Raw genomic sequence first — 12,717 nt, 5'->3', positions numbered from 1 at the left:
GCTTTGTTTTTCCCCTCAGACTCTGGATGATGGACATTTACTGCATAGTAACAGAATGTGAACACAACTTTTAGCATTTGTTTCTCTTAAATTAGTAACAAGTGACACAGAATCAGCTGACACAAAAATAAAGTTAAATAATAAATGTTCACTGTGACAGAGTAGCATTCTACAAGTTTCAAATTCCAATTTGATTTTCACTTTCACAAAAAGAATGAAATGAACTGGTATAGGCCTAAAGAAGCCTAAATTGGTAGTACTATAAATGGGGTTTGGAGAGTAAAAGTAATTATCTCTAACACGTGGTTAAGTGTATTAGGCCCCAAAAAATCCCTAGGATTCAGAGTGATTCTCAGAGGCAGGTGTTTTCAGATGGATTTGATAGTTTTCAAAATATCTTGAAAGTTTGCCAGCTGGCTAACACATGCACATTTACAGAAATCCTGATCAATGTGTGTTGTCCTTAAAAATAAATAAATGAAATGATTCCCTCTAAGAACTATATAAGTAAAATAAACGTCTTACAAATCTGAAAGTGGGGTTTACAGTGGGGGGGTCCCTATTCTTTGGAATAAGCTGTGTGTGTGTGTGTCCTGCAGTGTCCAACACTTCACAGCTTAGTCACCTCCTGTCAGCATGGTCAGACTACCTGCTGGTAGAAAGAACGACATCACTTCACATTTGACACATGTACAGTTTTATTGTTCTGCCATGTACACACTGCAGCTGCTATGCCTTGTTAGCGTTTCAGGTTTATTTTTTTAGTAATAATTTGATAAAGTCATACATGCCCGCATAGATATTTGCACTGTTAATATGTATAATATGGTTATCACCATGGAAACAAGATGCTCATTTATCAAATCAATGGTCTTTTTGACATTTCTTTTATTCTTCCATTGGATCACACTCAAAGTAAATGGCAACGTGAGGATCATATTGTTACATAGATAAAGTCTCAACTGTAGATGAACACCAAACACACTGAATCAGTCTGAATGCATTTCAACCAACTTTCAAATCAACAAATCATCAAAATCATCTACAATGGCAAAAAATCTTCATCTGTCTTTACTTAAGCTTTAGAATACATTCAAACACACACACACACACACACACACACACACACACACACACACACATGGACGGCAATAAATAAATATAAGGAAGTACAGATGTGATAACTGAAGTCAGTGGAAGTCGGTCTTTGCTTGGATTTCAGGTTGATGTGTCAAACCTCTGAGAGCAGTGATAACAAGAAAAAGTCAACTCAACAACAGCAATTAAAGCAAAGCCTCTATATGTTATGTGTGATGGCTAAAAGGATAAGTCTGGTGTTAGTCTATATTTTATTAGTGTCAACAAATCTCGTGAAAAGATCCCAAACCAACAATGTGTTAGTCTGTCACCTCCCCACCCCGTCTGTCACTCTCAGCTCCAGGTACATTGGTTTCTATTGAAGACTCTTAAAAAACACAACTCACAAATATAAAGTTTCTTTTTTTAAAAAGTGGCTGGTCGCTGCAGTTTCTAACAAACATTACTCAAACAGAAGTGCATTTGTTGGGGTTTCTGTATATCTTAAAGTTTCTGCTCAATACACAGTGACAGCTGTGACTGAATAGAAATTACACTTATAGACAATTTAAATATGATAATTGCTGAAACACAACACATAAAAGTGAAAAGCGCAAATTCTAAAAACGTTCTTCCTCTTCCAGATAAAAAAGCCACAGAAAAGCTAAATTATAAATTATTTAAAAGAAAAAACAGGTTAAGGAGTTAATATGGTTCTTAAAAGCGACACTCCAGTGATTTAAAATTGCACTTCCATACTCCAAAACAACTGTTCCTACACTTCCCATAATGCAACTTGACATCACTATGACATCAACAGTTAGGAAACTGATTTTGACGTGTGAAATATGTGACATGCACCTTTAAGTTAAAACATCTCTTAATATTCCATTAATTATCCCAATATATGTTCATGGCAAAGAAGGAACATGTCATATCTGATGTGTTTTTATAGCTTGTAGACGACAGTGGAGCTCTATGGCACAGAGGGATAAGATGCACCAGGCTATAACACACACACACACACAATACTAGCAGGAGACCTCTATTATTGGTTTGGGCTTTTTCATGGGATTTGTTGACAGTAAGAAAAATAGAGCCAACCTTATCCTTGGCAAGGCTTCATGGAGGACAGTAATATGAGCACCGCTGCAGTTTGAGGTGAGGAGAAGCAGCACATGTGAAGGTGGAGGGTGAAACACAGACGACAGGAGCTACGTGTACGAGGACAGCGGGGTTAAGTGCTCGATCTGCATCAAAACATTCCTCATCACTACTTTCTTTGTCAATAGACACACTGTATATACACACACAAAGGTGGCGGCTCTGTGACAGATTAAATGTGAATGCACGACACACATTAGGACAGACACATGAACAAAAAGAGGGCAGATGCATCATGGGAAGACAAAAGGTGTGCTCACACAGCCTTTGTAAACAGGTCAGCAGGTTGATGTTTGGCTGTATAAAGAGTCCATGATGATACACACTTTCACTCCTCCCACTTGATTCTCCATGTAACATTAATCTCATCTGTACGGTGGCCATTTCTCCAGCTGAATCGGTGCATGTACAGCAGGTTTAGGTGGGCTAACGTATTAAATGCTTTGAATTTTTTTGACTTTTTTTTTTCCAGTCCAAGCATGATTTTTTTCATCTCCTTTATATACAAATGTTTACAAGAGTTCTTCAAGAAGAGGCCCATGCGTGAGGCGAAACGTCCGAGATGCCCCCTTTGATTTTGATCCACCTTTGGTGCGTCGTATCTTTACCACACCACAGCAGCCAAAAGGTAAAAGATGTGAAACACCGAAAATATAATCCGACAAAAACAAAGGGTGCTATCTTTGGTCACAAAAAGAGCAAATGAAACACAACGTGACGGAAGGAAAAGTGTTAAAGCACAAAATACTGTTCCATTATTCGACAAAAAGAAGAGAAACAATCCAGTGATCAGCGAAGACAACAGGGAGGGGATCTGGGACATTTTGATCTGAGGCTTCAGTGGAAGATGTAGGGAGAGGACCAGTGGAAGCTGCTGCTCAGTCTAAGCTCTCCTCCTCCTTCTCGTCTCCTTCCTCCTCCTCCTCCTCCTCTTCCTCCTCCCAGTCGTCCTCACAGTAGCGTTGGAGCAGTTGGTGTAGGTGCTGCTGCAGGGCGTCGGGCTGCAGGGCGTCTGGGGTGTCGTCCAGACACTCCAGGTGCACCTGCTTCCCCTGGGCATCCCTCACCACAGTCCTCTTCTGGGTTCGTGATTTACGCATCTGGCTTCTGCAGGAAGGGAAAAAAAGAAGTAACACCACATCCAAGCTGCCTGACTGTTTATAGGCTGCATCATGCTTGTTTATACAAGGCATGGACTGACCAGATGCTTGTCATCCTCTGAGTTCACTCTCACAGGAGTTATCTGGGCCAACAATGTGCATTTCAATAGTTACTTTCTCTGTCTATGGAGATCCAGAGCTGACGATATTAAAAGGGAATATTTTTTTTCTTTATTAAATTGAAATTCTATTTGTATTTTACATGTTTGACAGAATTAAAAATACAATGATACAATTTTCAGTTTAATGTTTGAAAATGCATAATTACTGCCAGATATAGTAAATAAAGTTAAATTATTTCACCAGCAACTTTTCCTTTTTTTCCTTTTCTTGTCTTTGGTTTTATAGTTTACATTATCCACGTCAAGATGAAAACAGGAAAATACAAACGTTTTCTATTCTTGGTATGGAGTTTACGTAAATAAATAACACATTATGAAAGAAATAATTGTGTGAATAAATGCAGTCAAAATATGTCATATATATATTTTGTTAGTTTCTATTAATTATGTCATTATTATAATTTAATATTATTTTAAATTGGCTGCTGCTTTAGTCTTTGAGCTATTTACCTGTGATCCATAACCAAATGAGCAGAGTGAACAGGTTAAGAGTGAATAACTGTCACACATAACACACATAACACACACCATGCATCTCTGCCCACACTACATATTTCTATCAAATCCATATTTCAACCTGGGTTTTATTTTCCTAGTTTTGGTCATCATTCTTATCAGTTATGAAAACATTTTATTTACTAGTTTATTTTTCTAGATTCTGTGAAGCAGCAACATCACTAAATACGTCTTTATAATGGAGTCAAAGAGGCAATTACATGACCACTCAGGCAGTATGTACAAGTCAGACATGTCATAACCGTTCACTGTGCATTAAAACTGCATTTTCACATACAAATAATATAAGGTCAGAATTAAACCCAGAGAGCTACAATAGCTAATGAACATTTTTCAAGAAATTGTAAGTAATTGTAGTAATAAACTGAAACTGGGGACTTGTTTAAAGCCACTATGTACACTAATTTTCAAATGTTTTAAAATATTTGAATTAACAAGAATGACCAAAACTTCATTAATACCCTAATACCCTGTAAGAAATTTGTCATTTGTCTCATTTGTGTTGTGGCAATGTTCTGATTGCTACTTTCCCTGCAAATTACAAGTCAAAATCCATTGTAGGATAGTGGAATCACACCATGCTTAATAAATGCCTTCTTAACAAACACCAGTGTCTTTATGGTCATTTCTACACACTCCCATGCGGCAGTCCAACCTTCTAACCACAGAACCGTCGTCCTGAACAATCTCTTTCTCTACTACATGAGGCAGGAGCGCTTTCCCAAAGCCTCCAGCATAACTCAAAGCCTAGAGGGGAAAGAATGAAGGAGGAGAGAGGGATCAGAAGGAGGAAAAAGGACAAACACTGGAAACCTAACAAGGATCTGCTCAACAGTAGTGACTGACTAGTTTTAGAAGAGATAAATGCATGTGTAGACACTACAGTATCTCCAATTAAAAAAAAAAACCTCTCATCACCAGATGAGATCATCTCCAAGATACCTGCTTAATGTATGTAATCACCTCTCGATAGATTTTTTTTTTCTAGTTTGGACACACTGACCTTCTCAAAGTCCTCTCTGGCTGTGGGGAGATCTGCAGCCAGCGAGGGGTCTCCTGTCTGTTTCTCCATCCTCTCGCCTCTCACCACCGTCGTCTTGACAACCTTGCTGACCTTTCGACCCTGCACTGGCTCCATCTCAAACTCTGATGCTGTGGCGGCGCCCAGGGCCAGGGGCTCCGAGAAGGTCAACTGTAGAGAAGACAACAAATTATCAAGGCACCAACTGTAATAATTTGAGGTGATTTTTAGTTTTTGGCCTGGATAATACTGGTTCAGAGTAAAACTGATTTGGTACAGACATTCATGTTCATGTTCTCCATGGGATAGGATGTTATCATAACCAAATGTTGACAATACCAGGTACAGCCTCAGATGACATAGATTATATTTAATTAATTCAATGGAATCCCAGTTAAGTTCTTCTGATTGCTATAAAAGCTTATGAAAGTAGAGGTTAGAAGACACTGACCTCTTTCTGATCTCCCTCACTGTGAAGCACAGTTCTCTTCACCACTTTGGAGACAGAGTCTCCCTCCTCTATCTGCACCGTCTCCTGGTGAGAGCCCTCAATGGTCACTTCCTGTGTTTCCATGCCATCCGCAGATACATATTTACGAATCACCTTTCGTGTGATCTGATGAGGACAGAAAGAGAACAACTTTTCTGTAAATTTACAACATATGGACTAGTACTTTGATTTGTCATTTGATTGATCAGATTTTTGTTGATGTTGTTGATATCTTTCAGTGTTTCCTTACCTTCTTAACAACCATGTTCCCATGCTCATCTATGTACTTCTCCTCTGTGACAGTCTGTGGTGGGATATCTGGTAGGTTATCAGCCTGTAAAAACACAAAACGCATGCTGTCAGTTCACACATATTACAGTCCTGCACATATGGCCAAAAGTACGTGTTGTCTAGATCAAGGAAAGCGTATTAAGCAACAGTCAATAATGACCAACAGCACCAAATCTAAAGTCTATTTTAAAGCCCCTATGTGAAGAATTTTTATGTGATTTTAACACATTTCAAATCATTCTGAGAATTGGTGGCTTACATTGTTGTCTGCCAAACTATCTTTTTAAAACTGCCCATGAGAGTCAATTCAAATCAAAGCAAAAGAATTTAAAATTCTTCACATTGTGGCTTTAATTTTTCCATATTGAACCTTAAACATCTCTATGACAGTGCAAATAAAGTAGCACGACATAATCACAGCGAGAACGCTACAAACAAACAACAAACAGATGTAGTTTAGAGGTCTTCCTGCAACAGAAACTTTGCTTTCTGCACTGCAAGAAAAAATGTCAAGCAAATCGAGTAAGCTGTGGTGTTCTGCAGACTATGATTAATGTGGTAGGTCAAGTCCATAAAAAACAAAAAAACAACAAGAAGCACTAAACCTCTGTTACTCACTAACTCTGTATCACTCCACAGTGCACTGGGGCTGCACAGCTGCATCATGCTTGTTTACCTGAATGATAACTCTGCGTCGGACCACCCTGGTGGTCAGCACCTCCTCCTCTGAGCTATCAGAGGACAGCATCCCTAGTTCCTCTGCTATCTCCTGGGAGACAGCACACAGCCAGCATTGGTCAAAATAACAGGTCCACACTGTGTAGCTACAGCACTCTCCAACAGCTGTTCCTTCTTTTCTCTTAACCTCACTTTTATGTTTGCTTGCCAAAAAGGTTCTTGTACAAATGAAATGAGGGAATAAAACTAAATTGTATGGCTTCACACAAGACTGATGTGAGATGAAGAGAAAACACAGTTATGCAAAAACGTTCAACTGAAATAAACATGCAAAGATGGGAACCAGTGTGCGAAACATGGGGGGTCTTATATGGAAGATTTAAAATGCCTAAATTAAAACAAATCAAACTAAGAATAAGGTTGAAAACAATACACATTGTTATACTATATGTTGCTTCTATGTGTATGCATTTAATGTCATAATTAAAAGGAAAACATCTGTCATGAGGATGATTATTTAGCATTTTGTCTTGAATGCATTGCTTTTTGTTGTGAGAGGAGTTTTCTATGCCATGATAAATCCAATCACAACCTTGCAAACAAAGTGAAGAGGTGCATTTCATTGCTGTCCCTAATTAACAAATAAGAAAGCTCTGAAACAGTCATTATCTCCAAAAATAAACAAATAAAAATAACTCCCTGTGAGAAAAGCACACATGGTCAATTACTTTTAATTCCTGTGCTGTCAAAAGATTGAAATGCAAATGAGTTGGTCTGAGCAGGTGAAGATGTAGCATAAATAACACTGAAAAAGCTTTCTGCTTCTACAGTGCACCTGTACAGTATTTAGCTGTGAGTACAAATTCAGCATGATCCAGAGTCATAATGGTCTCCTTTGTGTTAAATACACCAGTTTCAAATATACTGTAATTTTCCTTTGATATGTGTCTGAAGTAGGACTGCTCTACTAAGGACCCCCCAATTGTCCATGATATTTCGCACACTAATGGGAAGAACAAGCACAAATCAAAAGATGCAAACAGGTGCAGGTGTCAACAAACAGTTATATGTTATTCAATCTGCTCTTTAGCGCAGCTCGTAAATGTCACTAATGCTGACTTCAATACATCACGCCACAAATGTCAACAACAGCTTTTTCAGTCACTAATGATGCAATATTTAACACAGCAGCTCATCACAGTTGTTAGGATTACTGTTATTTTTTTGAAAGTTTAGGTACTCATGCACACAAAAGTACTCATCAGCCTCATTTAGTTTGTAAAGTGCAAATTTATGTGTTTAATCCTGAGTCCTGAATGCAGCACCACAGCAACCAGCCTGAACCAGGCAAGACACCAGCCAGTGCAGTGTTGCGCTCATGCTCAACCTCTTACCCTGCCCAAGAAGTCATCATCATCGTAATACCCTGCCTGATCTCTGGAAGGAAGCTCCTCACACACAGGGAGATCAATCTCTGTTCGACAGTCCCGTGAACCATCAGAATCATAAGCAAATTCACCAAGGCTTTCACTGCCAGAGGAAAGGCACTTGTAATCTTCCACTCTGAGAAAAGGCTGTGAAGTGTCCTGAGGGCTCCCTTTTAGGAAACCAATATCAGGGCTACTTCCAGGCATTGGGGAAGGTGGCTCAGAGATATGATAGCTAATCTTGTGTTCCAGTTTCACTTCTTCAGAGTCAGAGAAGACTTGTCTGCAGTCAAAGAATTCTAGATCCGAGTCAGAGTGCTGGGGAGACTCAGAGCCCTTTCTGCATTCTTCTGGTGGCACCTTTGGTTCTTCTGTTTCAAATTCTGAGACTGTTTTCTCAAATTCTGAAAGGACTCTATCAAAGTCTGGGGAAAACTCAAAGTCTTCAGCAGCTTCTGTCTCTCTCTCGGAGGTGGCTTCAGTCACAACCTGAGCTGAATCACTGAACACTGGAGACACTGGAGTCAAATCGTTCAAGGAGGCTTGGCTACATTCAGAAACTCTCAGGGTCTGATGTCCTGAAAATACTGCTTCATAATCTGGTGGCACCAGAAACTGACTTGACATGGGTGAAAAAAGCTCACTTGACTGTGCTACTTCATGGGACAACTCCCACTCTGACTTTACAGAGAGTGACTTCTCAAGTGAAGGTAGAACTGGAGTAACAGTTCTGTGGGTTGTATATGAGTTCTGGTCAGGTAGCTTTAGGGGAACTGATTTCATAAGCTTGTCATCAGTGAACAGCACATCTGTTTTGATGGTGTCTTGTGTCACTGTTGTAGCAGACAACAACTTGCTTTGCACCTCATTGTCTGTTTGAAACTGTATTTCCTCTGGTGTCTGAGGAGCCTGTAAGTGAATGTCAACATGATCTAAATAAGTTAACATCAGCATACAGATTGGTATGCACCATTGAAATAACCTCAACATTTCACAAAGTTAGTATCACCGAGCAGTGACTGATTATTTTCAATCCAGCAACATGCAACCATAAAAGCATCTCACCATCGGATAAATTCAGAATTGAAGAAAGAGTGATTAGTAATATTAAAATTCTATATTTGCTGCTCACTTCTACACATTGTGGACAAAGGCTCAGCAGTAATCTACTCATTTGTTATTACGTCATCACGACATGTCTTTATGTGTCACACAGTATTACTGCTTCATCCAAGTACGATGTTAATGATTTTTTGGTGCGTTGTCATGCTCTCAGTCTTACCCTTTGAGAGGCTGTCTTGCTCTTTAATTCTCCAGCACTGATGTGTAGTATCTTCTCTTCCTTTCTTTTTACATCTTGATCTGGTGAGGGCTTCACAGGAAAGTCATGCCTGAAGTTGTCCTCACGACCAGTAGCTTGTAAAGTTGACATACTTTCAGCCTCTGATCCACGCTGCATCCATTCATCGTATGACAAAACTTCTGATTGCGGTCCTGTCCTTATTTTGCAGTCAGGATTGGCATGTCCTTCCTTAGACATTGTCTCACTAGTTTGAATTAGCATTGGTGACACAGCTATCTGATTTTTGTTAGGTATTGATGAATATTCCTCAGGTAACAAAGAAGATGTCACATGACTCAAAAGTTTTGGTTTAGAGACTAACCTATCAGTATCTTCACAATGAAAACCTAATTCCTCTTCTGACTCAGGAGTTTCAGGGCTCAGTGGCCTTGGACTATCATCAATCCAACAATCAATGGGCAAAGCAACAAACTCCAAGTCTGATGACAAAGACGCTGGTGAAGATGACCTATCAAAGGGGGTAGAATCCATAAAATAAGAAGACAATATTCTCATAAACTGAGGCACTGGTGAGTCTGGCAATAGTTGTCTGGACTCACTGATAGATGAAATGGATTCAGGTGAGGATGGTCTCTCAGTCTCAGCAGCTCGAGAGGATGTGACCATAAGCTCACACTCTGAATATGAACCCACTGATTCAGGTGATGATGACCGCTGTGTAGTGGTGTACTCCTCCAACAATACTGTAAACTGGGGGATGGGAGAGTCTGGAGAGAGAGACCTGTTCTCATTGAACTCAGGCATCGATTCTGGAGATGATGCTCTTTTGTCAGTCATTTGCATGGCTGATTCAAGTGACATAGGTCTGTATTCAGGCAGTGACTGAGATGACAATGGCCTGTCTCTCTCATTCTGATCCTCTAACCAAGCAGATTCAGGAGACGATGGCCTGGATTCTGCTGGCTGAGATTCCAAGTCCAGTGGCATATAATCTATATCTGATGCTAAAGTTTCAGGTGAAGATGATGCTGATCTCAGGAATGTTACACATTCTGGCAATACTACTGTAAATTCTGGTAAGGGGGAATCTGGTGAGAGTGGTCTAAACTCATTAACTGATGTTGAAGAGTCTGGTGATGATGCTCTTGCTTCTACCACCATGACTGAATTAGGGGACATAGGTTTGTAGTCTATCAAGGATTCTGGTGAATAACGTAGATCATCATACTCTGTGTCAGACACTGATACAACCACCCATTCATCATCAGAATTTGTTGTTGCCTCAGGAGCAGATATTTCAAATGTATACTTGGTCTCTCTGTATTGAGCTGTTCCTGAAGATAAAATATTTTCAATCATTGGTGGAGGGGATTCAGAAACAGTTATGTCAGATATGACTTGTGCACTTAAATTGCAAAGAAAGCCATCATCAGCTGTGGCTGTTGTAGTCAATGGATTTGTTACCTCTGAGGGTCCTGTAGCATTAGCAGCTTGCTGACTTTTATCTTTTACTTTATCTTGCTCATCACCTGGAATACACCTTTCATATTCTATTGTGCTGCTAATAAATTGCATACACCCTGTTTTACTGCTGAAAGCTTCTCCAGCATACTGAGGATCCCGTACTTTAGAAATCAGCTTCCACAGTTCAACATCATAAATGAGATTATACTCTGCTACCATAATGGCTGATTCTGCAGATGAGGTAGGTGCCATTGTGGTTGTTAAAACAGTGCTATCAGTGGTTGCTTCAGTGGCAGTTGGGACTTCAAATTCAGTTATTGATGATTTGGGTGCCAACAGTAATTCTCCCTTATCTGATTCAATAGACTCTGGTGATGCAGACCTGTCCTCTGCACAAAACAGGTCTAGAGTTTGTGACAAATCATCTGAATCTGAAAATTCAGTGGGTGATATGTCTCTCACAGTCATGATATTTTCTACAAATGTCTTTGTAAAATCAGGTATTGGTGATTCAGGGTGTTTATATTCATCATCTGATCCTTCTGACTGAGGTGATAGTCCTCTGATGTCAGTGACGCCTATGTCAAATAAAGCAGAATCACATTCACTTTCAGTATCTGACAATATTGATTTTGGGGACAAACACCCATAGTGTGTTACTGGTGTTGTAGTCTCAAGAACATTTTGTGTAAACCAAGGGAGGGGTGAGTCTGGAGGCAGGGGTTTGTATTCTGATATGGATTCAACTGACAGTGACCTCTCTTGTTCTTCTATGCCTTTTGGTTCAGGAGAACCTTGTCTATCCTCAACACCATAATTCATGGACATCAAAAACTCACTTAAAGCATACTCAATATCTGATTCGATGGATTCAGGGGAGGATGATCTATACCCAACATTCACAATAACACGTTCAGGCATTGCTGGTCTGTATTCAGGTATGGGTGAGTCTGGTGACAGAGCCTGGTATTCATCTACAGATGCGCCTGAGCCAGGTGAAGAGGATCTATTGTCATAAACTAGTGATCCTAGACTTATAACAATGTATTCTATGTCTGAACATGCTGACTCAGGAAGATGTTGACCTATGTCCAAAAATAGTTTCAGGTAATCCAAACATTAGTGGCATAAAGTCAGGTACAGGTGAATCAGGTGAAAGTCTAATTGATGCTTGAGATTCAGGAGATGAAGGTCTGCTCTCCAAGAATAATGGGAGAGGTGACTCTATTTCCAAATCTGACAACACTGAGCCTGGTGAGGTGGATCTAAAGTCCGTGTGACAAATACTGGACTCATCTAGCGCCTGTGTAAATTCAGGTATGGGTGAGTCTGGAGAGAGAGGTCTAAATGCATCTCTGGATGCAGTTGAACCAGGAGATGCTGCTCTGTCTTCAAAAAGCCAGGGGATGTACAAATCTGTTTCTAAATCCTCATCTGAAGGTACTGATTCGGGTGATGTGGATCTGTAACCTTTAAACTCAAGATACGTCTCTAGCAAAGCCTGTTTAAAGTCAGGCAAAGGAGAATCAGGAGAAAGTCTTCTGTATTTACTCAGAGATGCTAAGGACTCGGGAGACGAAGGTCGGTCTTCTACAACCACTGGGAAAGATAATTCCATTTCTAAATCTGATACCACTGACTCAGGTGAAGAGGACCTTAAGTCTGTGTGTGATATGGAGGATTCCTGCAGTGCCTGTATAAATTCAGGAACAGGTGAGTCTGGTGAAAGTGGTCTACATTCATCTCTGGATGCAGTTGAACCAGGAGATGCTGCTCTGTCTTCAAAAAGCCAGGGGATGTACAAATCTGTTTCTAAATCCTCATCTGAAGGTACTGATTCGGGTGATGTGGATCTGTAACCTTTAAACTCAAGATACGTCTCTAGCAAAGCCTGTTTAAAGTCAGGCAAAGGAGAATCAGGAGAAAGTCTTCTGTATTTACTCAGAGATGCTAAGGACTCGGGAGACGAAGGTCGGTCTTCTACAACCATTGGGAAAGATAATT

At 40.0% G+C, this 12,717-nt stretch overlaps 1 protein-coding gene across 1 annotated transcript in view; it reads right to left on the bottom strand.

Moving 5' to 3' along the window:
* Positions 1 to 680: 680 nt before the first annotated feature.
* The window catches only part of LOC108882077 (ankyrin-2), a 93,626-nt gene continuing 81,589 nt past the window's right edge, over positions 681 to 12,717 (bottom strand). The window contains 6 exon segments of the mRNA XM_051075720.1: positions 681 to 3,348; positions 4,695 to 4,786; positions 5,043 to 5,231; positions 5,512 to 5,676; positions 5,801 to 5,884; positions 6,518 to 6,610. Coding sequence (XP_050931677.1) covers positions 3,120 to 3,348; positions 4,695 to 4,786; positions 5,043 to 5,231; positions 5,512 to 5,676; positions 5,801 to 5,884; positions 6,518 to 6,610 — 852 coding nt within the window. The 3' untranslated portion in view covers positions 681 to 3,119.

Source organism: Lates calcarifer, linkage group LG14, assembly GCF_001640805.2.
Source record: "Lates calcarifer isolate ASB-BC8 linkage group LG14, TLL_Latcal_v3, whole genome shotgun sequence".
Classification (NCBI taxonomy): Eukaryota; Metazoa; Chordata; class Actinopteri; family Centropomidae; genus Lates; species Lates calcarifer.
This window is presented reverse-complemented; position numbering and strand designations above follow the sequence as displayed.